Source organism: Pelmatolapia mariae, linkage group LG1, assembly GCF_036321145.2.
Source record: "Pelmatolapia mariae isolate MD_Pm_ZW linkage group LG1, Pm_UMD_F_2, whole genome shotgun sequence".
Classification (NCBI taxonomy): domain Eukaryota; kingdom Metazoa; phylum Chordata; class Actinopteri; order Cichliformes; family Cichlidae; genus Pelmatolapia; species Pelmatolapia mariae.
In genome coordinates, this window is record NC_086227.1 from 4,416,105 (window position 1) to 4,443,172 (window position 27,068).

General features: G+C 39.6%; 1 protein-coding gene across 1 annotated transcript; it reads right to left on the minus strand.

Annotated features, from left to right (window-relative positions):
* Positions 1–470: 470 nt before the first annotated feature.
* On the minus strand, positions 471–27,068 carry abhd17c (abhydrolase domain containing 17C, depalmitoylase). Its single transcript, XM_063470461.1, has 3 exons — positions 26,243–27,068; positions 15,374–15,553; positions 471–4,186 (listed from the first exon to the last, which is right to left on the minus strand). Exons 1-3 carry the CDS (start codon positions 26,725–26,727, stop codon positions 3,967–3,969), a joined length of 885 nt encoding a protein of 294 aa, XP_063326531.1. The 5' UTR covers positions 26,728–27,068; the 3' UTR covers positions 471–3,966.

The following is a 27,068-nucleotide window of genomic DNA, read 5'->3' on the forward strand; positions in this document are numbered from 1 at the left end:
AACAATATAAAATTAATAGCTCATTTAAAGCATAAAGTTAATTAGACATATTGAAATTTAAGGCTGAAATTGTTGTGCAATGCCAGGAAAAAAAATAAAATACCAACCAAACAAAAAGAATTACCCAATGACTGGGAGAAGGTCTCTCTTGTAGATGAGGAAAAGTTCAACTAGGGATACAGCTAAAATGTATGAATACAGTTTATCAATAGAAAAGCAAAATATTAGGAGATTTTATCAATGATACTTTTGACAAATTTCTGTAGAAAAGAGAAAACCACTACTGAATGGCTGTTATGTTCACTGCAGATTGTGGAGTGGAAGTCATGGCATGGATCAAAATACTTCTGAAAACCACATTCTGTCACGTTGTTCACAGTTTCCAAAGTATTCAGAAATATGGTTGTATTACTACAATATTGGTATTTCATCACTCTAACATGGTGGTGAGACAAAGAAAAAATCAGAAATACAATTCCACATGTCCTTTATTCCACTATAACCAATGAAACATCCATTGCGCTGCTTCTTGCAACCACTACATGTATGATGTATCCATTTCACAGCATATTTAAGGCTTATTTCATTGTTTTACACACCATGATCAATATACGATTCTACTAGCTGTCTTTCATTTGCATATTAAAATCAATAAAAACTAGCCAGCCTTATGAAAGGCCTAATATGTACTGAGTATACCATTACAGAGGATTATTGTACAAACCATTTTCAGAAACGGTGTAAATCTTTCAACATTTAGATTGGACAAATGTGTAAAAATGTCAGTATCAAAAGAAGAATCGGGTCCTAAGAGGATCTTCATTTCCTTTTAGAAGAGAAACTAAAGGAAATATACTGGAGATGATTGAGGACTTTTTACTCAAAAGTCCAACATTAGCTATGATCAGAAAACACGAATACCCAACTGACAAATTACAGCAGTGCACCAAATCATCATTACAAGTTGCTATGCAAATATTCCCCAAACACAATCCTGAAAAGATTCAGTATTTACTTCAAAGTGTTAGTTTTTTTTGTTGTTGTTTTGTTTAAATCTGATCTTAGTGTCATATAGCTTCATTTTTTTGTCCACTTGCAGGCAACAAAAAATAAATTATTCAAATACAACTGATGCAACATCCAAAACCAGGAGTGATCATTTGCATGCGTCGGTCATTTTCACAGCATTCCATTTCCCCTTTGTGGTTTTGTCATGTCTTTGAAAGTTAAAATTATCAAAGGGTTCAGCAGACACCTGCTTTGTAGGCCGATTTCTATCATTCTACAGGCAGGAACACGAGTCAGAGGATTACTAGTCAGGCTGAAGTTGATTTTTGTACCTTGCTCTCATTTCAGTATTCCCCAAACTGTCTGGCTTTCACAGTGATTGATTCCTGCGATAAATAGCAGCAGTCAGTCCCCCTGAAGACCACAAGCTTCTTGCAGTTCACAGGAATGTCTGACTGAAATACAAACATAAGGCTTTGTTCTTAGTGAGGAATTACAGATAATTAAGCCCAACCCCCAAACCAGTAAATGTATGTTCACTTTGAACAACCTAAACACATCAGAATTCAGTGTCTTCAGACGGCAAGCAAACCCACTCTATGCTGCCTGGCAGCCTGCAAGACTTGTTTTCATGTGAATCAGATGTCTTACCAGCCAATAGACAGTTAACACAGCTCTGATACCCGCTGCTCTCTCTTCCACAGAGGTAGGTTTTCTTATTTGGGATGTTTCCCTTTTGTGTTGCTTAAAGGCCAAGGTGCACACATGGTGTGAGAGTGCTGCATATGAGACGACAATGAGAATTTTCGATATGTACCAGGTGCAATCAAAATTTCTGACAGTTCTCTTTTCTTTGTGCAGCAAACCTCCTGGAGCTCCTAGTACTTGGATTGCTCCCTGATAGTCTTACTCTGACCATTTGACTTTCATGTTCCAGGCCAAATCTGGCAAGTAGGACTGTTTGGGCCAAAATAGATGTGTGCGTTTCCTGTGTGGTGTGAGAAGCAAAATGGCACTGTCCTGTTGGCTTGCACTGAATCTTCTCCGCTGGACGGCTAGATCAGCGGTCCCCAACCCCCGGGCCTCGGACCGGTACTGGTCCGTGAGTCGTTTGGTACTGGGCCGTGAGAGTTGAGGCTCAGGTGTGAAATGTATGGTTTTCAGGGTTTTTATCGGTTTTCAGCGTTATTTTGTTATCGTTTTTATCGTTAACTCGGTTTTCCTGGGTCTTTTCACGTGTGTTATGAATAAATCTTCTTTTTTTCGGTACCGGTACTAGTTTTATTTTTGTTGTATTTATCCGCGACACCTTAAAGGCCGGTCTGTGAAAATATTGTCGGGCATAAACCGGTCCGTGGCGCAAAAAAGGTTGGGGACCGCTGGGCTAGATGATTTGACTGTGCTTAAACGGTTATCATTAGGGATGTTCCTGACCAAACATTTTCCTAGTCAATGAGTTGTTTTTTTACATCAAACCATTAGTGACCTAAGTGTTATATATTCTGGACTTTGAATGATCTTTTGAGTCTTTTTTGAAACAGTTTCCTGAGAAACATAGAATGTCACAAGTAATATTAGGAGTGTGTAAAATTACAGGGAAACAACTGTCATTACAAAGGTTACAAATGTGAATTTTATAAGTGCACAGTGCACACACATACTAAGACATTAGCAAATGTTGAATGTGTTGCAACAAACAGCAGGAAGACTATTGATGTTTACGGTTGAGGCTAAATGCTATGGTTAGGCTACAAACGGATTTCAAAGAGTAAGCCATGTTTGCCTGCAACCTTCTATGAGTTATCAAAGAGCCTAAGAAAATGATGCCACATCTTTAATTTGCTGCCCACAATCCTTATGTAATATCCACTGAGACCAGCTGTCTGTGAGTGACCAAGTCATTATAACCACTTCCATTTTACAAATGACACACACACACACACACACACACACACACGAACACCTGCACAACAGCTGTGACCAGAGGCTGTAGTGATCGAGGAGTGCCACTGCCATGGTGAGCTGTGCCATGTCTCAAGGTAAAATATGTATTGCAGGACCAAAGGTTTCCCAGTAAAACACTGCATTGTGATGAGATGATCAATGATTAACTGGTGAGGCCAGCTGGTGTACATGATCCTCTCACCACAATGCATTTCCAGCAGTTATGGTTCAAACCTCTCTGCTTGAAATTTGTACAACATCTAAAGGAGCAAACTGCTGTAGATGTGGAATGTGCCAGTTGAAGTTTGCCATTATCATCTCCCTACATGAGAGAGCAGCGTGCATCAACACTACAGAGAGTACAGAGCCTAAACAAGCTGGGATGCAGTCTGGCCAGCAAAAAAAATATGAGAGAAAAAAAAATATCACAGTTTTACTTCAAATAAAAACAAAAACATAATGGAATGGTCAGCTAACAAAATGCAACATTACAGTGCAACCCTGTAATCAACCCTGAATGGTAATGTAAAGTTAAAGAAAGGAAAAAGGAAAATCTTCATCCACAGTATCTTGAGGTGCAAAACTGATACTTCTTTACCTTGTATAAAAGAATACAAAACTCAACATTGCAAATACTCAGTCAAAAGAAAAAAAGGGGAATCGTGGACCAAACAGAATGCAGGATATGAAAGTGTGAGCAACAAAAGCTCACGGTGAAAGACTGACATACAAAAGATAGGGGAGATAGATTAAGTAGAGAGTGGGAAGGAAGCAAATATTTGGAGTGGATAATGAATCAAGACTGAGCAGCAGTTAGAAACACTGTCAAGGCCCGGGCTCATTAGCAAAGCAGGTTGTTGTGTCTCGTAGGAGCACCAGCCAGGTCTTGAAGAACTCCATATTTGGGCACATTGATGGTGTCATCATTTTACTCCTGTTGTGTCCCTCCAGAGGAAATGATGAGGATAATTCTTGAGTGTCTTGAAATGAACCCGGGCCCGAATTCCAAGGTCCTCAAGAAGTGGAAAGCTCGAAAGAGATGAACTGTTTGAGCCTCTCCAGGTACTGAGCATATAGCTCAATGTCATTGTGGCCAGCTCCCTCCACCCAAAGAGGCTCAACCGCACGGGGACAGCGCTCATACATCGCCAAGCCATGGGAGAAGTCAATGACCTCGTCCTCTGTGCCATGAATTACAAGCACCGGGGACGCCACCTTGGACACCTTGTCGATACTGCGGAGAAAGAAAAAGACATTAACAGTATGAGGAAACAGTATAAAGAACAGAGTGGGTCAAACTGATGAAATCTTTGCAAACAGTGGCAAACACCTGATAGTGAAAACTGGCATAAAATCTTGACTGGGAGCCACTGTGGTGAAAAACACATTAAATTAAGAGATACCAGTCACAGATCTCAAGGCTTTGGCAAAATAGCCAAAATGGTTTTCACCTTAACTCGATACTAAACAGGTAAAAAAATATTTACAACCACAAGCATTATAAAATTTGTCATAATTGGCTATCAGGAGACCTCAAAATAAATTTAAACTAGGCCAACTTGAGACGTGATTGCCATGATTTTTCTCAGTGTGTCAGCCATCGCTTTCAGGAGCTCATTACTGTGTGAGTCTGCAGAGTGATGATAACACAACCGAGACACACGCGAGATGCAGAAAGTGTAAAGCTGCAAGGATGTTAAGAAATAAAAATGTTTAACGTCTTTCAAGCATCTTAAGCTACTCATTCAGTATAACATTACAACAGGGCTGATGCTGCAGGGTAGCAACACAAACGTCTCAGAGTTCTACCTGCCAAGTTAGCCTTCAATTTTTTTCTGCTATGTTTTTCTGCCTACATAAATTACTTAATTTTTTGATACATAAAGTTTGGTTTTCATGAGATACCCAGGAAAAACTACTGGCTCTGAAGTAACAACGCATCAGTGGAGAACGGGTTGTATTAAGGTGCTTTTTTCACAAATTTAAAATGCATAGAAAAACTGGTGAATGCCTTCTGTGCGTGTGTGTGTGTGTGTGTGTGTGTGTGTGTGTGAGAGAGAGTGTGAGAGTGTGTGAGTGTGTGAGAGAGAGAGAGAGAGAGAGAGAGAGAGAGAGAGAGAGAGAGAGAGAGAGAGAGAGAGAGTGTGTGTGAGTGTGTGAGAGAGAGAGAGTGTGAGTGAGTGTGTGAGAGAGAGAGAGTGTGCGCGTGTGTGTGCGCGAGTGTGTGTGAGAGAGAGAGAGAGACACACTGACAGCAGCTTAGGTAAATTGTGATCAACTGTCTTGTTCATTGGACAGAACTGCTATGAATACAAATTCCACTCTAATCGTCACTTCACATAACTAGGGGTAGGGCCTCAGCTTGTGCAGTTAGTCAGAATATTAATGCCGGGGAATTACTGGGAACTAATTTCATTCCTGATAGAATAAAACTATTATCATGTTCACTTCACAGCTGAGGTATAAAAACTGAATTATGGCAGACATGGCTTTTAAAAATGAGTTTTGCCAACATTTATATGAATATAAGTGCACAGCTACACAGAGCAAACCCTGATGGAAATACATTACCTCTGTAACACTAGCAAACATTTGATTTCCAGACAGATCACTACTGAGCTGCTCTGGCACGCCAAGCTAATTGCTACGGAAATTTGGAGGCTTTTTATTATATTTGCACAGGCAAAGCTTTCGTCCTCTTGGAAATAGGATCAAGGTCACATATTTAAACACATTACTTAAAAAAAAAAAAAAAAAAGAAGACATTTATTGGTGTTTCTATTATTCCTTTTTCAAATGTCAGACCTCAGAGGAGTGCGTACTAAAAGACTGTAGCCTCAATACAATAGAATTATCTATAAAAATAGACATTTCTGAGTCATGGCTCCAGAATATTCCAGTGAAATCACCGTGCTTATACAGTAATAGGGGGGATCCAAAGTCTGCAAGGACCGAACCACAATTCTAACAAAAATTGAGCCAAGTACAGTGATGTCTGGCATCCTTTCCTCTAAATCTGTCAGTTTAACTCAAGTGCTGAGAGTTGAGAAAAATTTTAATAATCTAGTACATATAGAGAAATAAGAAAAGTATGAATGCCAAGCACATAACATAACATAGCGAAGAGTCTCTCATTCACAAAAACAAGCCCAGGTCTTTAAAATAGTTTACTCTATATTATACTGTTGTGTATAAAAGCTGAAGTAAAGCCTGCCTCAGTCTATTTTAAACAGTAAAGCCTTTTGTAAACATGTTGTAAAAGGTGCCTGCATCCCAAGGTGGAAGAACTTACTTTGTTTCCTTAGAATAAAGAAGAACTTACTTACACACCAGTGCTGCTGATTGGCTGAGGAAGAATTAAGTAGTCATGGTAAACCAATCACATGACCAATTTAAGATGACATATTAACAAGATGCTATATCAGCCCAAGGACCCTGATTCTCAATTGCTGTGTTGAAAGTGGCGACTTCAAACCATATACCACTCTTTAAATTGTGTTGATAGGCCACATGAAACCAGAGTCATGATAAAACCTATACTCAGTGTTTTTTTCCTGATTACAGTGTGATGTTTACTGTGGGAAGAAATGATAAAAACGGCGTCTTTGAAGGAAAGCGCTCGAAAGCACTCTCCGCTTGCGACCAAAATCAAAACCAAAAAAAACCCCTTTCCTGACCTTGATGTACCATGTCGACCAATCTTAAAATTACTGGGAACTTGGCATTTGGTGGTTTAGGAAGAGGGGGAAGTTTTAGGAGTGATGGCGTCGAGTGAGCAAAAGAGGAAGAGAGGGGGAGCGAGTTTTGAGACGTGAGAGATTTGTGATGTTTAGCGTGTTTGCAGTGTGTAGTTACTGTGTAGTTTAGTGGAAAGTTTTGTGTTGTGTGTCAGAACAATGAGGCGACTGCTGAATATCACAGTTGCTGCCAAAAAGCCACCAAAGTCAGATTACAGTGTAAACGGTGTCTCCAGGTGGAAAACAGGAGTGATACACCTTGTGTTTAGGTTTTTAAAATTTGGAATTTATATTTGCAGAAACCTTTTTAAAGAGGCAACTGGAAAAGCATGCGTCTGTTTAGCCTGTTGCTAGCATCACATGACTTTTGATAAGCAAAACAAAATGGGGAGAGACAAGAAACTGCTGTTATAAAATACTTTTTTTGACAACTTGATGACATTTAAATATTACAGAGTCATCACCACACTCTCTACTCTTTAAGGATCTGAGAAATGCCTGAGATTACACACGTAGAACAGACATACTCAAACATATCCAGTTATGTAACACTTCCTTGAAAGTTACACTTAATGTTGCTCACAATTCCGCACTGCACATGATAAATCTACAGACACACCAGACTGTAACATTTAAATATTGTCTGGCTTTTTATAATTTGGTCAGATAAATATCCCCTGTGTTTCTAAATTATGAATCTTGTGAGGCTGTTCGATATTTTTAAAAGGAACCAATAATAACGCATATCACTAGCTGTGGCATAGACTCTTTCACATTTTGGTCAGAAGTGAACAACTGTGGTGAAACATTTTCTCAATTAAAACACAAAAAAATAGAAGAGAAGAGAATTTGATCTCAAAATAACTCACTTCTTTGCTGTGTTTTGCAGTGATGCATTTATCTCTCCCTATCTCGCTCAAAGAAAAAAAAAAAAATACTATTGCTAAATTTAACTCTTTAAATTTTAGATTAACATCCATCCATCTTCTTCCGTTTATCCAGGGCTGTGTCGTGGGGCAGAGAAGCCCAGACCTCCCTCTCCCTAGCCATCTCCTCCAGCTTGTCCGGGGGAACACCAAGGCGTTCCCAGGCCAGCCGAGAGATATAATCTCTCCAGCGTGTTCTGGGTCTGCCCTGGGGCCTCCTCCCGGTGGGACATGACCGGAACACCTCACCCAGGAGGCATCCTTGTCAGATGCCACCTCAACTGGCTCCTTTCGATGTGGAGGAGCAGCGGCTCTACTCTGAGCCCCTCCTGGATGGCTGAACTTCTCACCCCATCTCTAAGGGAGAGGCCAGCCACCCTTCGGAGGAAGCTCATTTCCGCGATCTCGTTCTTTCAGTCACTACCCACAGCTCGTGACCATAGGTGAGGGTATTCACGTAGATCGAACGGTAAATTGAGAACCTAGCTTTTACACTCAGCTCTCTCTTCACCACAACAGACCAGTACAGCACCGATCCGTCTGTCGATCTCATGCTCCCTTCTCCCGTCGCTCGCGAACAAGACCCTGAGATACTTAAATTCCTCCACTCGGGACAGGAACTTGTCCCTGAGCTGGAGTGGGCACTCCACCTTTTTCTGGCTGAGGACCATGGCCTCAGATTCGGAGGTGCTGATTCCATTTCCCACCGCTTCACACTCGGCTGCGAACCGTTCCAAATCTGTTTTTGAGGGCTTTTATATTAACATTTTGAGAAATTTTAACAATGATAACAAATGACGACTGATGTGTGCCTAAAAAACAATTGTTGGCTCTGAGAAGGAAGACTGTTAAGCAGCAGTTCTTACTTTTGTGCCGATGGTAATGTCATAGGGCAGCAGTTCTCAAACTTTTCACATTGAGTACCACCTGACTGACATTAAAGTACAGTAGTATAGGCCTGAATGTTATTTATTTTAACATAAACAGGATGAGTGATTATAATAACAACTGTACTGTATTAAAACATTCACAGCAGGTGGGATATCCGGTCTTTAAGTGATGACGTATGAACCCTGCTTCCGGGTTAAAAACTACTCTGCGTTTTTAACATGTTTTAATGCTTTGTATCTTGTTCTGTTTAATCTAAACAAGCCCCTAAAAACAGTCAGTGATCACTGTCAGCCCATCTCGGTTTTTATTACAACTGTTCATTTTAAAAATCTGTTTTTAAAACCTTACGATGCAACTACAGCACAGCCCATGTAGCAGTATATTAATGACTAACCTCGTATTGTGGGTGGATTATCTCAGTTGTTCTCCTGACTGAAGTTTGGTCTGTTTACAGCATCCCGACATGTGATTGCATTTGTCCCTAACCATCGGGAACTCTCACGTTAACTTTTATCAAGTGGAAAAAAGTTAGCGTTCATCCTCCAGCTTCACTGTGCTAATGTGTTTATATTATGCTAACCATAGCTGTGTAGCTAGCCACCACGTAGCACATCGTTATATACCATCTAGCCCAACTTCAGTAATCCCACAAACGCCACTGCTGTTTAGTTTTCTGTCTTCAGGCGTACCACAGTTTGAGAACCACTGCCACAGGAGGTTTGGAATCCTGCAGTCATCGAGTCGGCATAGCGATGGCAACTCGGCAACCCGGCTCTGTAACGTTCCATGTTCTGCCACTTGCCATTCCTAAATTCTTCCACTTTGCAATAATCTCACTTACAGTTTATCAAGGAACACCTAGGAAGAAAGAAATCTCATTAACTCACTTGCAGTTGCAATGCTGGTATCCTTTTACAGCACCACATTTGAATTTAGTGACCTCTTTATAATGACGCGTACATTCGCAAATGTTTGTAAAGTCAGACTGTATGGCTAGGTGGTTGGTTTTATATACTTTTGTCTATATGGTGGACGTTACTGATACCATCTATGTTAAGATGGTATCAGTAAGCAGGAAAAGACTTTCCCGGTCACTATGAACATCAGAGAAAAAGAAACCTTCAAGAGTGTTTTGAACATATCTACAGTTTTCAGTTTACCAGTCCAATGACAGCACACTCTAGAGAATACAAGAATGAGACTGCAGAATGAGTTTCCCTGGCAGGGTGTGTCTGGGCTCACCCTTGAAGACAGGGTGAAAAGCAAAGCAGAATAAATGTTCCTTTCTCATGTCAGAAAGAGTCAATTCTACTGGTTCAAGTATTTGACAAGGACGCCTCCCAAATGATGGCATTACATATTCCATCTGGCCAAGGAGTGCCGTGAGAGTCCCTCAGAGGAACTAGGTTGTGAGTAGAAGAAAATATATACTGCTCCACTTAGCCTGCAAGGCATTGACAAGTTACAAATAAATAAAAAAGATGAATGGATGAATAACATTGTTAAACATTAGGAATAAGTGCAACTAATCTACTACACAGAGGCTTTATCATCTCGACCTGATATATATCCACTAGACTGTGCTGCAAGGAAAGACGTTTTCTGGTGCAGCCAAGGGCAGGAGAAAATCTTTCAGTAACTATCAACCAATATACAACCAATATAACCAGTAGATATCATAAATCAAATCACTAAAAATAAGCTTAAATAAGCTCCTTCACACTGTTCTCACTTAATAAACCTAAACATTATGGCTTAAATCTGGATTTTCTCATGTTAGCCAGTAGGGATGGGTATCGAAAACCAGTTCTTGTTGAGAACCGGTTCCCACTGTTTCAATTCCTTGGAATTGTTTGCCATTTTTGCAAACGATTCCCTTATCGATTCCAGTCGCCCCGAATGACGTCACCACGTTGCGGAGCGTCATTTACCTGGCAGGAAACATGGCGGCTCAAACGCTCAAAAGTTTGGTTATACTTTACGAGAACGGATGACAACAGGGCAACTTGCAATATTTGCAAAGTAGATATTTCATTTAAGGGAGGAAACACTACGAATATGCAAAAGCATTTGCTCACAAAACACGCGATAACCTTAAATGAATGTCGTGTTTTTAATTCCGCTCCGGACTCGTGAATCTCAACCAGCAGCAGCGGTAACGTTTGCACGTCCTCTCCCGTTAATGCGGCAGGTAAATAATCAACTAACAGTGCATATTATGTTAGCGAGATCTGCCTTATTACAAAACCTGCCATTACTGTGCATTTAGGTGACCATGATGAGAGAGACAGAGAGTCTGGCTGGCGCTCGCTGGCAGTTCTCGCTGCAGTCTACCGGTAGCGTCTCCTTTCAGGCCAGGATAGACGAATGTCACCGAGCAGTGACTAAGTTTGTGGTAAAAGGCTTGCACCCATTTGCCACAGCAGATGCCACCGATTTTCTGTAATTGAATGTGTTTAATTGTAGGCAGGGACATTACTGGATATTCTTGTGTAATTGCTACAGAATAATTTATGTTATACTTTGTTATTGCTACAGAAGAATATTTATTTTATTATTTTACATTTACAATTTTTTTTCCTGGGGACCCTGTGACACCCCATTGAAGAGCCATAGGCTGTGGATCTCTTAAGATCTCACTGTTGGGTTTGTAAAGCCATGTTACCCCTAAATTTCTATCTTGTTCAAAGAGAAGATATAAAACAAAGTTCTAAGCTAGTCGACCTTAGTGTTCTCCTTTTTTAAAAATAAGAATCGATATGAGAATCAATAAAGAATCGAATCAATAAAGAATCGAATCGTTAAACAGAATCGAAAATGGAATCGGAATCGTGAAAATCTTATCAATACCCATCCCTATTAGCCAGCCAAACAAAGTAAAACCACTGACTGCTTAGGAGACAGACAGTGAAAATGGACAGCATCTTTGTTGGAGCCTGGGGCAGCACAAAAGTTATTGGTTCTGTTATTAGTTAACTAACATAAACCAATGTAAATCTATTAGCAGCAACCAAACCACTGATGTCATGTTCTATACTGACACAAGGTTTAACTAAACATGCTCAAAAAACGTAAGCACTTATTGCTATAGCACATGTTTTAATCAATGGGCAGTTATGCTCATACCACACATCTAATGTTATTGTAAAGTATGACAAAGTTGTGGTTCGAACTCATTTTACATGGTGGGCCACATACAGCCAACTTTAATCCTAAGTGGGCCAGATCAGGGAAACTCCTCTTCCTGTCAGTGTACGGAAGTTTAACTGCACTTTTAATCCAGGAGATATTATAATGTCCAAAAATACAAAAAGAAGTGCAGCTGCAACAGTCTGTCATTTTTCTACATTGTCAACACGATTCATGGCCTTAAATTGGAAGAAATAAATGTATCAAAAGAAATGAATGGCGGCGGCGGCGACGGAGAATGAGAATCGTTGAATGAAACGGATGAACCAGAATTGGTTTGTAAAAATGCTGCAACTTCAGTGGTGTGGAACTGGTTTAGCTTTCGTCCGTCAGATACACAACAAAGCACTATTTTTGGTAGAGCATGCTAGCGGGCCGTCGTTATTACCGTGTTTTTTGGAAAATACGGCACACTTAAAATCAATCCTTCGATTTTTCTGAAAATCGACAGTGCCCCTTATAATCCCGTGTGCCTTATAAGTATGAATTCTGGTTGTGTTTACTGACCTCGAAATGATTTTATGTGCTACACGGCGCTCGAAAATCTGTCAAATGTTTTAATACGACTTTGCTAAGCTACGAACCCGCATTGTACATTGTGAACCCGCAATGGAGCATTACGGCTATCGTAGGCAGGAGCCTCACAGAGTGATACGTACTGTGCTTCAACATAATGTTACCGTGCTGTGTGTGTATAACCTCTTTTTAAGTTTTGTGGATATTATACATGGTTATGCTGAGGATATGTCGGCCAATTTCCACTGGAAATGCCTTTTGGTTAAACTGTCAGCAAGGAATTTGCATTTGTACTGTTAAATTTTTATATAACTTTAATGCACATAAAAAACAGCTGCTTGTTTAAGTGAAAATACATTTATGGGTTTTTTTGCACTAATAAAGTTGTGGAGTTGTAAAGTGCTATATGCTATATTTTTATTTTTATTGTGTTCTCTGTCATTTAACTGTTTATTCATTACTTAATTACTATAGTGTAGTATGAATTGCCAGGAGAGAGGTCTTTACCTGCAGGAAAAGCTGTAAAACTTGTGAAAAAACAGTTAAAAGTCCCAAATTTATGACCTCCTTAACCTTTGCCCAATGTAGTCCAGCGGGCCAGATTAGCATCTTTGCCTGGATGATTCTGGGCCCTAAGCCTGACATCCCTGGTCTATAATCTTTGTGCTGTCTTATAGTTCCTGGCTAAAAAGTTGGTATTGAGGGCCAATTACTTTAATCAGCCACATAACTCAGATATTTTTGACTGTGGTTGCTGGCATGGTTTTTACAGTAAAGCAGCCTGTTGTGCTTGTGATATTACTGTCTCTTTTGGCATTAGGCAGGAGTGTAAAGTCTTGCACTGTGCAGGTTAACAGTCAGCTGGGCAAGGATGGCACTGCTTCAAATAATGTTAGTTGCCTTTGTGGTAACATGCTTTTGAAACGCTTTGCAGTGTGCACTGTTTTGATTCTTCACACACCTAAGTACAAACTGGTGTTCACAAACACACACCATCTTGGTTGGCTGCTGCTTCTAAACATATCGTGGATTGTCGGTCTTGCATGCTGCTCAGTAACATTCGATATTTATTATTTACTGCTATTTATGCTTATGTTGGTTGTAGCTGTGGTTTCCCTACTGTGATGTTTTCCTTGTGCTTGTTTTAGTTTTTTTCCCAGCAGGTGATCAAACGCATTTTTAGTGTCTTTTCTCTCCGTCTCTCTTCTCCTCTGTCTTTCTGTTCCTCTCCTGTTGTTGAGCCTCTTCCCAACTTCTCTTTTCCTCGTCTTTCACCTTCCTATCCCTAGCCCTGTCAGTTTCGAATCTAATAACTTAAAAGTAGTGCTGTCAAAATTAACGCATTAACGCAGATTACGCCGTCATTATGATTAACGCGATACAAAAAATGTAACGCTATTAACGCATCTGGAGTGCAGAATGACTCAAAATCCCTGAAATGTTTCTGTCAACGCATTTCGGGCAGTTTGTCTCGGCAGAAGGAATTTTCTTTTTACTGAAGCACTTCCAGCTTAAAATATCACATTGAAGCGAAGCTTATGTTAGTCAGGCCTGCTGCTAGCACTTTGGCTAACGTGTCACCCAGCTTGCGACAAACCACTCACGGAGCATCGGGGACTCAGTAAGTCTACCTCAGACATATTGATTGATGCCAAGTGGATTGCAACAAACTGCAGACCTGTTAATATCGTTGAGAACACGAGCTTTAAATCGCTTTGGTTCCTCGTTTCAAGGACTTGAAGTGCCTCCCCAAGAGTGACAGAGAGAGAGAGGATAAATGTTCACAGAGTTTTTTGTTTACATGAAGGTTTAAAGATGTTCAATAAACATGTTAAGTGCGTATATTTTCCCTTTTTTCTGTTTGCTCACGCAAAATGAAATGCGATTAATATAGAATAAAAATGAATGATATTTAATCGTGATTAATCAAAATTAATCCACAGTAACCCTGTGATGAATCTGATTAAAAATTGTAATTGTTTGAGAGCACTAATATATATTATATATGAGTGTATACTTACCTATTAGTATATAGGGTTTTTTTTTTTCACAGGAGAGACCCTGTGTTAAAAGACTGAAACTATTCAAATTCTCTTTGAATTTAAGCATTTAACATTCTTTGTGTTTATTCTGCATTTTCTTCATTATATTGCATAAATGTCAGTTACAAGCTTAAATATAAAGTTGAAAAAGTGTAATTGCAGCCAGGCAGATCAATATAAAACATATTGATCAAGTAATTGCGATTAATCACGATTAATTACAGAAAATTGTGAGTTAGTTTGTTATTTTTTTTAATCTATTGACAGCACTACTTAAAAGTAAAAATAAATAAATAAATAATAAAGATCGAACAAACTACAACAATCAAGTGGACCAGTATGATAAAAGCTGTAACGATCCACTTGGGAAAGTAAATCTGTTGGGCATTTCACTGTGGCATTCACACAATAATTCTGATTGCTACAGTCCAGAGAGGACAGGCAAAAAAAACCCAAAAAGCATATTTCATTTGTTGCTGCTGCTTTCTACAAATGCCATTTCTCATAGACCAACACCAAGTTTTTAGATGCCAGCTTGAATTTTGTTTACGTTCCAACCTCTGCTTCAGAGGCAGCCACATGTGACCTTGCAGCCACATCTGTTGCTGCAAGACTCCAGAGCAAATATCTCTGTGCTTCCTTTTATTGTTGTGTTTTATGTTTTGTCTTCATGCTGACTTTTGATCCTTCAAATATATGAGCAACTGTTTTATAGAAATTTACTTCTGGTAATAAATAAATGCATCAGCTATTTCCTTATATTATGGGTGCAATAAAAACTAAGGTGGAGCCTAAAAGTTCATTTAAATCATGTTTAAGTTTCAACGTTTGGGTTTTTTTAATACATACATACATCAAAAAGTGCTCACACAAATATGACAAAGAGACTTTTCAGTTCCAGAAACAGAAAGGACTTGAGCTCATTGTTTTTTTCTTCTTCTCTCTATTAATTTTACTCTTTTCCCTCCTACTAACCGCGAAGCAGTTGCCTGACAGAAAGTTACATTTTTACCTTTATATCAGAGAGGTTTAACACATCAATGTTTCAATAAAACTGTAACACTGCTGGTTGCCCACGTTGTGACATGTATGCGTGTGTGATTGTGTCTTTAACACATACCTGGGGAAGGCATCAAAGCAGTAAGTCTTGCGTGTGTCAGGGAAGGCCACCCGTAAGCCCGACATTAGTGGTGAGTGCAGGATGACGGCAGCACATTCATAGCGAGCAGCCAGATCAATGGTGGGCACCGTGCCGATGCTCTGACCATACAAGATGATATTCTCAGGAGTTACACCATACCTTTACAAAGACACACAGAAAAGCCACATTCATTTATACTGTGATGTTACTTAGCATACATAAGGCAACTTCACACATGAAACACTACATAAACTACTACAGGCTAATTTAAACCATCTGTGATGCCATTTAAGCAGTAAGTGCTTAAATTAGAAGTTTAAAACTAAAAAGCAGTCTGAAGGGGTCACATTTGTGCTGACCCTGGCTGCAAATATGGGTTTTTGCTAAAAATAAATTAAATAAACAAGATGAAGGTTTTTCTGTCCATATTTTACTCTGGTTCTCTTGTTGCTGGCTGGCTAAAGTGAGACAGGAAAATCCAGCTGTCAGCTGTAATGTTAGAGTTTGTAGAGCACTTAATGAACGAGGACTGTTTGGTGGAGAATCACTTTGAGTCAGGGGATGTCTTATTTTTGTGTTCCCTTTTTTTGAACAGTATATAACACAATATAATATATATTTTTTCAACCTAATCAGCAAAATATTTAGATTCTTATATTATTGTCATTGGAGTTTAGCCTATGTTTGTACATTTAACATTCAGCAGCTTTCTAAATTGAATGGTTTATTTTACAATACCTACTTTGCACATAGAAAAACAAAGACTTTACCACGGTCAAAATTATTAGACCTGATAGACCCAGGTGCCAATAGTCATCTACTAATCATAAGGTTGGCCTTTCGATCCCTGGGTGCTCCCTGGGTCTCCATGCTAAATATCCTTGTGCAAGATATTTAATGATATTAGAGTGAATATTGGATAGAAAGCACTTAAACATAGAAAGAAGTGTTTTTGTGAAAGAGTGAGTCTCTCAAGCTGGACCTTCAGTTCACCCCACAGATTTTGAAAGAGATTCATGATTCCTTCCACTTTGATTGGATTCCTGGTTCCAGATCTACTTGAAGAATGTTTCTTTGGGATGCACGCCACTCCCTTCTTTCTCCGTCTCAATGTCCAAAGAGCTCTAGTTTCATCAAACAAAAGGATGCAGTTCCAGTATGCATAATCTTTGTCCACATTGTCCTCCGTCTTGATGGTATCTCGCCTGCAAAAGTGGTGTTTTTCTTGCTACGACCTCGCTGTCCATTCTTGTTCAGTGTTCTAGTGGTTGTCTTCTTTGAGATTAGAATTCCCAACTTAGCCAAGTCATTCACTTCTGTTTTGGAAGACAATTCTTGCTAGTTTGTTCCCAGTGTCTTTGGAATCTTTTGCTTCCTGCCTCTGCCAGGCCTGTTCTGTACTCTGTGGCTCTCTTTGAATTTCTTGATTCCCACTCCATTTCTTGGCATTTCATAACACTATTGTAACTTTGTATATTCATCTCCTGCTTTGTGAGTACCAACAATTCTTTTTCTCAAGCATAAACTCATTTCTTGTGTTATTGGAGCTGCACTGCTTTTATCATCTAGTATAAATCTAGATGACAATGAATGTGATCTTTATGTTATCACCCTACTGTTGTATTAAAATAATGACACTATTATGCGATTCATAATAAACTGAACCCGCCTTGCTGTAGTATCTGCTGTTCTCAATGCTAGAAACATGTTTTCTTTCACTCAACCGGAGCTCACCATCTCAGTTGAGTGGGCTTAATGTTGTCAAATTTTTTATTCATACGTTGCTCCTAAACACGTTTGTATTGCAGGTCTGTTTTTAGTCGTGGGTGAAACACTCAAGCAGAGCCATGTATTAAAGGAAGCATCGAAGCAAAGAATTTGTGTGGAGCATTTTTTTATTATCAAATTATTTGAATTAATTGATGAATTGTTGCAGCCCTACATTTAATTACTGACCTGGTATAGCGTTTCCCGGCTTCTCTTCTAAACTACTACAGTTCTGACAGAAAACAGGCCAGTTAGTCTGTCAAGGAGAGGAGATTCTGGATGGCATGTTCTCTTTCCTTCACTCACAATCTGGAAAGGAAGCTTAAAACAAACCCTCTCATTCCCTGACAGTGCTGGGAAACAGAAACTATACCACAGCAAACACACAAAGGTTTTTTTGTTGTTGTTGTTGTCGTTTGTTTTTTAAAAAAAAAAAACAATTCTGTTTCCAAATCCAGCTTTACAAAGGATTTGGAGTAGAGGTGCTGTGTTGAACGTCCCCTATGAAGATATGTCATTGCAACAGCTCTTCAGATAACAGCTTGGGTGTGACTAATCTTTTGGCCTAGACAAGTACTTCCTCTGATAAGCAGCTACTGAACTGCGCGGTCATCCTGACAGCTGATTATGACCTGACACATGGATGGACAAAGTCCCCGCTGGGTGCCATCTGACTCACAACTCACTGGACTTTGGAGCACCAGACAGCACATTGTAAGGAAAAGAGACTCATTGTTGAGAATGAATGCAACTGTATACCATGGCTACTAAAAGATGAAGAAGAAAAAAAAAGAAGACCAAGCAGATGGACATTATCAAATGACTTTCATGAGCCCACAGCAGACAATCAAAAGGCATAAATGTGTTTTTTAAAAATGGCCAAAAATTACAGATATGTTTTAAGACACCCAGTGGAACATCTTGAAAACAGAGAAATTTACTGAAATTACCTGTTTTTCAGGGTTAAATATCAGGAGTCAGTCAACACTGTGAAAAACAGTGGTTTAAGAATAAGATCTCTCAACATAAAGTTCTAAAGAATTTGTGGATTTGGTGATTTATGGTATGCAGTGGACAACGTGGAAAAGAATGCTTAAGAGCCATAATCTCTGGCAGATATAATGCAGAACCAGCTTCAGCAAAGGTGATGTGGTATCCCCTCTGTTCATCAACACTGTGATCGATGCAATTATGTGCAGGACCCTCGACGGCTGCCGTGGAGTCCAGTTCAACAATGACCAAGATTGAGTCATAAGTGTGTATGTCATAGGAAACTTGCACATTTTGTCAACAAAATACACGTTTTAAGGCAACATTTGTCACCATAGGGACAATGCCTTTTACATTCTCCACTTCCATGACGGTGAAGGCCCAACATGGCAATTGTAAAGAAAGTGACACCCTACTAAATAATTCGAGAGAGACTAAAGGAAGCTGTGGCATTACGAATTCTGAATTTAAAAAAGACCTAGTTCAATTCTGCAGTTAGTTTAAGAGAACAAATGGAAAAAACTGACATCAGAGTTAAGCTGAAAAATACAAGAAACTGCATCATATTGAAGATATTAAAAAACAAATTGGAGAAACAGAGGGGCGCATTATCAGTGACTACCATTAACCAATGCTCCCCCTTGACGGCAGAGCGGGCTGGTTACGAGCCGGGAACGAGCTCGCAAAGAGCATGCGCATTTTTTGCCGTCTGAGCGGTGCAGGGCTGTAGGGGAAATACAAATGAAAGGAGAGATGCAGACTGATGCAACAAAACCAGTAGGATGTACAGCATACACTGTATTCTATAGCACACAGGAGTATTAGCCTATTATGTACCACTGGTAAACTGTTTTGTGACAACTGACGAATTGAAACAAAAGAGCATCCTTTGTGTGCAACAGCACGACAAAGCATTACCTTTCCTTTTATTAAATGCACAAGTGGTGCTGGTCATTAGCTGCTAGCTAACTGGGTAAGGGTGTCATGGGTCTGTAGCTCTGACCACTGTTTTAAGAAACATTTAGTTTTAAAGTAAGTTACAGGGCCTGCCTTTCTGGAGGACTTATATTTCATTAAAATCTAATATGCATATGCATGTAATTATGGATTATTATAATTACGACATTATAAAAACACTATATTAAAGAAATAATTAAGAAATAGAATATATTGGATTTATATTTCAAGCACTGGGAATAAATAATAAGGGATTCTGGATCAGCACCATGATGCAAACTTGTGGCCATAGTATATACAGTATTCTGGAGAAGGTATAAAATGTCACTGTATGTGTGTGCGTGTGTGTGTGTTTGTTTTATATGTATAGATTTTTTTTTAAATTATTAATCATGATATAACATTGTCCAGACATGCCTTGTAAGGACATGAGGAGGAAACTGTGACAAAAGGAGCTGTGTGATGCAGTGGATCCCTCACCAGCTGGATTAAAGAGCACAGGCAACAATAACACATGTACCAGTTGTTGCATTGTAGAGGTGTTCAAGTATAAAAACAATAATAAACAATGTTTTGGTTCTACAACATTTTTCTATTATTTCTTTATTATGGATTAGGTGCAAGAGTTTTTTTTTATGTGTGGATAATTCAATAATAGACTAATGCAATAGCAGACTGTGCCTTGTTCTCAGATGGACAGAAAATGGAGAGAGTGATAGTTTAGATGAGGAGATGGAAGGAGGAAGAGAGGCAAAGAGTAAGTCACAGGCGCTGTCACCAATCTTTGCATTTTATTATTATCTCATAACACTTGTTTAATCAGCTACCAACGTTTTAATGTCTACAGTCTCAGATCAACACAGCCCTGACCTCCAGCCCTATCAGCAGCAGGAGCAGCAGCAACACCTCAGCAGCAACATTGTACCCATCAGGTAAAACATAGGCTACGTTTGCTTTGCATTGTCCCTGCCTGATGACAGTGTTATAGTATGGTGTGATTTCATATTAGATTCTTGATGAATGTGGGTTGTTGTTATTCTGCCCCTTTTTAACTTTCAGCACCATCTCTGCTCATGGTCAGCTTCACTCCAGCATGTTTTCTGATGAGGCGAAAAACTGGAGCACCAGGAAGCACAGGAAGAACATGTAAAATGTCTACACATAGAAAGGCTCTGAATGATTGAGACATGCAAGTCGGTAACACCATAAATTAATAATCTCAAATACATTATCAGTTATGGGCCTTTTACAAATGTAATTTAGAAATGACAGTGACTCTCAAAGCAGAGCAGGTGAAAACCCAATAAGAATCGATAAGAGTATTAATAATGATCCAATTATTAAGTGATATTAATAATGATATGAATAGAAATCACTAAATTCTTATCAATTATCATCCCTATTTGGTGACTGACTTGCTTTTGGAACTAGATTAAAGCACAACTTAGAAATTTTCCACTTGCAACATTAGAGAAAATTAGAGGAGTTTTTCCACACTGGCCTCCATTTTCAGCCCAAGAAGCTGCTGGTTTGTTAGACCGTTAATTTTCTGAGTTACCAGAGTGACCAGGTTCTGCTTTATCTACAGGAGATTTTATTTATATAGTGCCAAATCACAGCAAAAGTCGCCTCAAGGCGCTTCATAGGTACAGAGAACAACTGTTAAAGATCATTATGTAACTATAGGCCAAAAGCTAGTTTCATAAACAATAAGGTACTTACAGAAGAACAGTCCTACTTCTAGTACAGTGCAAGAGTCTGGCAATGAATATTGGCTAGAATGTTATCAACTACAATCCACATGATGTGAACATGATGATCAACGTGACCATCAAGACGTGTTTTAAGAGCTACTCTGTTATTTCTTTAATTATTTCAAGTCAACATAAGTGAAAAGCGAGAGTTGCAGGGACATGCTGCTGTTTATTCAACACAAGGAACTGAATTTTTAAAGTCCAGTGAACGGACATGTAACGTCAAAGAAAAAGAACAATAACACCATTTAGCAATTATTAGCATGCCAAGGCAACTGATCTTTTTTAAAGCAAATGGTTATCTTCAAAATCTTACTGCTGCACAAAACAACCCAAGTCCCTAGAGGCCAAGTAAAAGGACACTTTAATCAAATTCCAGTGTTAAGGCCCATACACGTAATGATTTTCCTCAAAATATGATTAAAAAGATATTGAATAAACATACAGCTGCTCCTCAGGTGCTTAGGTTCCCTAAGGCAGTCTGATGATTAATGCAGTTTTATGCTCATGCAGGCTACTCCTGAAAGCGTTGGGGAATGATAAAATGTTTCATTTAAATGCTAGATGTGATTAGATGCTCTCCGTTTTCATTAAGTGGCATTAATACTATGTGTCAAATGGCACATTAACCTCAGACGTGTTCATTATTGATTTGTTTATTTACGTAGTGATCCCCCTCAAGCCTATGATATAATTCAACATGAAGGAGACAGACATTGAACTTTCTATTGTTAAGCTGATCTGATATTTGAATAAAATATTTTCTGATCCTTACTCTAAATGTTGGATCTACAGGCCGATCTACTGGGCCAATCTGCTCATTCCAATTCTATGTTGTTCTGTGTTACACTACACATCAGTAAGGACTCTTACGTAGGATTTATAGCCCTGCAAACGTGTCCATCCGAATACACTTTTCGGTCGGACAGAGAGGAGAAGGGTTTTCACCCATGTGAGATGCGCTCCTGTGCAGGCCTCCGAGATCCTGACTGCACTGGAAGCGCACGGCATATGCAGCTGCTGAATGCTGATTGGTTGACAGGTGGGCCGGAATAGAGTCAGGAGGGATAGCACAGTTTACCATGAACCGGAGAACTGTGGAAAAAAAACTTCAAAGACCATGAAATAAAGAATGAAAAGCACATAGTTGTTCCAATGACACTTTTCACACTCTGTTTCACTTCAGCTCTTTGTATGTTGTAATGTCATGCTCTGTTGCCACCAACAGCACGAGCAAGAGTGGCTGCAACACATACACTCTTACTCTTGTATACTGTCTCCATCTGACAGCAGAGCTCACTGCAGGCAGACAGGTAGTCCCTGGAGCAGAGCGGACACACTCTCTCCGCTCGACTATAAAACCAGCTTCAGGCTGAGCGAAAATAAGAGAAGAGCAAATAATTTTGCTGATTAATAAAAATGTTTCTTTCAGTTTTTAGTCATTTTAATCCTAATGTTATTTAGTAGTTTGCAATAAACTCAGTAACTGTATTCTTGGTTGTCTATGTTGCACTCCAGGTCATGAAAGCACTGATGTTTGATGAAGTCTGCAATTTCTTGACATACAGCAATTTTCGCTTATGTGCTGATTAAGTATATGAAACAAGTGTAAGCATTAAACATGAAGAGACACAAAATGCAAAAACATTAGTCCAGAATTGGATGTTGATAAATGGATTAGCTGCCTAATTTTTGTGATAATTAATTAATGTAAGTGGTTTATGATTCTCTTGTTTCATTATCAGAAATGGGACAAATCACTGTTTGATTTCAATGTAAAATTTAAAAAAAAAAGTGTTGGAACATTGTGATTGGCAGTTTTCGCATAATTAAATACTTAATCCACTGAATTCTCATAATAACACTGGAAAGTTATAACTACTTTAGGTTAATGTAAAATGTATATTTCCTCTTGCTGTACATGAGCTCGACATACCTCACAGATAACTTACTGTGTAACGCAGTGGAGAGTGGCAACTTGGATACAGAGTTGGGTGATGGGTCAGAACTTCCCAGTTTTCCACTTTGAGCTCAACAATCATAAAGCACTCACATATTCACCGAGCTGTGTGTGCATTATGCATAGTGAGCAAAAACAAAGTCTTGGCACCTTTTTTAAAAAAAAATCTTTTAAAAGATTTTGATATGAAAAAGTAACTGTTAATAACCAAGCAATCTGATTTGTTAAAAAGTTTGAATTGACAAACAAAATGTAACTTTATAGATTTCATTTGCTATGTGTGCACTACTTTCTGAAATGAAAACCAGTGAGGACAACTTATGATTTATGAATTGATGTTGCTTTTAAGCACCAATGAACTGTACAGCAGACACACCCCATCATTTAGTCAGAGCAGCAAGAATGTGAAAAACACGATCCAGCTCCAAGCTCAAGTGCTGAAGCGCATGCTTTGAATTGCAGATTATACATTAATTGTTTATGTCAAGGCAGTAATTCATTAAATTAACTACATAAAATGACAAATACCTTTCTCTGTCTGTTTTACATTGCATAATTTCGCACGGGTCTGCAAACATAACCAGCATGGTACAAGGTAGAGTTCACAAGGCGAGAAAGTCTCATGTGTACACACAAGTATTATAAATGCAGCACACACACACGCACGCACACACACGCACACACACACACACACACACACGTGTAGCCACTACCCAACTTCCAAATGGAAAGAAGTCCAGCCATGAACCTGCACGTGCATGTCCACACCTGGACACATTTCTGTTGCAAGAGGTCTGAGATGAAACTACGGCTTTGTAGATCTCATTAATTTTTGAGTCAAAGCACAATGGCAATAATAATTTAATGCATCAATGGGAAAATTAGGTAAAAATTGTCTTGATAGGTAAGCCCCTGCCATTAACTTTGACCAACATTAATCAGCAACACCCTCCTATCACCATTAAGTTATCTAATATCTTTTATCAGTTATTTTTACTATTAAAAAGTAAAGAACTCAATTATCAGTCTAGTCCTGCAGGCAGAGACAGCATGAAGATGGACACAGGCATGAGGCAAGCTCTCGACGAGGAGCTGGAGAGTTTAAAAAAAAAAAGAAAAAGAAAAAAAATCTGTTCATTGGAGATGGTTTAGATTCAAAGTATGAACACGAGTCCAAACAAAAGGTTCAAGTGCTACTACTCTCTTCCACCATTTACAGCAGCACCATAAAGTGTTATACATAGTGTGTGACACTGTGTGCTGCAGCTCAGGCCACGAAGCCTTGACAGCCTTCTTCATTAACACTCTTCTGGGAGAGTCATATTTTAGTATGCAGTAGTAGGATGTTGTAGATGACCTCAACAATAAACATGCAGACCATCCACACTGACCTGTTGGACATTGCTTCTTTTGTGGATCCATGATTTAGGACCAAATACATTCCACGTGAGAAAATCTTGCTCTAAAACATAAAATCATCTTGGAGGCAAAGTCTCTAATCAGTTATGAGGAAAATGTTTGAGCTACCAGCTCGGTCTGCATGAGTCTGCAGACCAAGAGAAAGCAGCAGCATCACTGGGCAAACGTCTTCCAACACAGCATAGCGACCAGCATCACTTTCATTAAGAGACACAATAAAACGAACCTTTTAGCTATCTGCTGTCAGTGTGTGCAGAGAGGGATGTTGACCCTCTCTGCACACAGAGAGTGGTGGATCGTCAAGTTGCTTAACCAGCAATGAGCTGGATAAGCAAAGCTGGACCAAATAAGTCGGGATGGTCACAAGTCACTTTATAGCAAAGACTAATTTTGTGCCATGTAATCTTCCAGCAACTTCTCTGTTTCACTTTAGCTGCATTTTATGAGCTCAAATTGTTGTCATAAATATTTTGTACTTGTAAATCAGACTGTGTAGTTGTTAGTTTTGTACCCTTGTAAACCAAAATATCTGAAAATGTTATTTTTGTGCATCTATAGATGAGAATTTGTGTGTGTGAAAAAGATTTGTGTTTGTAAAAAATATTTGCACAAGTTACAAATTTTCTTTTGTTCAGGTCCGGTTACAGATACAAAGCAAAACACTACGTGTAAAACTGCGCTCAAATTTCCTGGCTGTGTATGAGTTTCAACTTGCAAGTTTGATTTTTGACCTGAATTTTCTTCTTTTCACAAATTTAACTAGAGAACAGATGGGTCTGGCTATCAGAGGGGCGCTTTACTGAGCTTCAGGTCCTGGAAGGGTAATACAGTTTGAAGCTGGAGGATCTCTATATAAATATCCCACAAGGCTCATACAAGCTAGGTCCCTTAACTTTCAGTAGCTGTTGAAAGGATAAAGTTGTGGTAAACCAGTGGTCAGAATTACCATTATTACTTTAACATAAAGTCAGGGCTGACCCGGGACCATTGCTGTGAGTCACACTGCACAGGATAAAGGTCCTTTCACATCAGACGTGGCATTCGCTGTGCTCACAGCTAACTAAGAGCAAAGAATCCACAATTTGTGTTGTGCTGGCTGCTGCGCTAGCTTGTATGTTGTTTTCTTGTGGCCGCTCTACGTGTACTAGATGCACCTGCTCCTTGTCGTTTCAAAACATATCTCTGATTTTATATCCTCTATGAGAGTGTGTGTTGTATTATGTTCAAGTTTTTAAGTAAAAACATGAATCACTCAATCATAACTAAGAAAGCTTTGTAACTATCCCGACTAGCGAAGAGTATGTCATTTCCACAAAACTGCTTTCCTCCCCAAGGTCCACAGAGCCGTTGAAAAGACTCTGGAGGTCCCTGTATAAGCACGTACACCTGTGACAAAAAGTTCACTGAACTCAGACACGCACAGAATGTTTTCCTTTGTGGTGATGAAGGAAAACGCTGGCGCCTTTACCCTTCCAGGACCTGAACCTCAGTAAAGAGTCCCTCCGACCGCCAAACCCAATTGTTCTCTGATTGGATAGCTAAATTTGTGATTGACATGACATTGACCAATCAGCTGAAAGGAAGAAAAATCGGGTCAGAATTCATACTTGCAAGTTGAAAGTTACACACAGCCAAGGAACGTGCGTGCAGAGTTTTACACGTAGTGTTTTGCTTTGTATCTGTAAGCAGACCTTAACAACAACAAAAAAAGTAACTTGTGTAAATATTTTTACAAACAAATCTTTTTCTTTTCTTTTTTTAAACACACACAAAAAATTCTCATGTGTGATTCCACAGATAAGACATAACATGCACACATAAAATTTTCAGATATTTTGGTTTACAAGGTTACAAAACTCCGTTCACAACTATGCAGTCTGATTTACAAGTACAAAATATTTATGACCACAATTTGAGCCCAAAGTATTTGTCTAGTGGGCGTTATCTCAGCACACACTTGTAGGCATTGTCTGATCCACAACACCCATGTGTTATACTCACTTGTTCCTCAGCGTCTGCCAGGCCGCCTCGATGTCCGCATACAGGTTCTTCTCTGAAGGCTTGCCGGTGCTGACTCCGTAGCCTGAATAGTCGTAGGAGAACACGTTGCAGTTTATCCTGGAGCCCAGGCCGATGTAAAAACTACACATCTGCCCCAGGTCCACAGCGTTACCGTGGGAAAACAGCAGCGTGTAGCGACTGTTCGGAGCGCAGCGCACAAACATGCATGCTACCCGGTTACCCCGGCTGCTTCTAGTGGTGAACACTTCCACTGCATCGAGCTCTCGCTGGGAGTACTGCCAGTCTGCCCGTTCGGTTAAATGTAAGCTAGTCACCCCGTTAGCGTCGGTGTGCATGGAATACGTGGGCTCCGGTGGAAGGAAAGCTAGTTTGGCCGCGATGCGACTCGGACAGGGTGGACAGCAGAACAGCCAGCACAGCTCACCGATAGAAAACCCATTCATCCTGGGGCCTTGTTCTGGCATTTAGGCCCGGGGTTACCTGATTTACTAACTTCGGCTAAAACAAAGCACGCGGTTCGGATCTGTTTCGAGATCCGGTGTACCATTAACAGACCGTAGCAGGGCTGGAAGACAGGCTGAGCGACGTCTCGGCTTTGCAGCTACTCGCTAGCCGGCATACAGGTGGCTCACAGCAAAACTCACAGAAATTGCGACGCAACATTTACGTTTATATTACTTTACACCACTAAACTGTGCCACTACTGGTCTCAAAAGCACAGTTCTACCCTTTGAAAACATTACTTGCTGTAGCTTTGTTGCTAATATATTGTAATAAAGAAAGCAGCCATTTCTCTTGAATGGTG

What these genes read in the sequence shown, in the direction of transcription:
- abhd17c (XM_063470461.1), bottom strand. Translation starts at nt 26,727, where the DNA reads ATGCCAGAACAAGGCCCCAGGATGAATGGGTTTTCTATCGGTGAGCTG. An exon ending in TGGCAGACGCTGAGGAACAA is followed by an intron (nt 15,554 to 26,242) that starts GTGAGTATAACA and finishes GTCTTTGTAAAG; the next exon opens with GTATGGTGTAACTCCTGAGA. An exon ending in TGCTTTGATGCCTTCCCCAG is followed by an intron (nt 4,187 to 15,373) that starts GTATGTGTTAAA and finishes CTTTCTCCGCAG; the next exon opens with TATCGACAAGGTGTCCAAGG.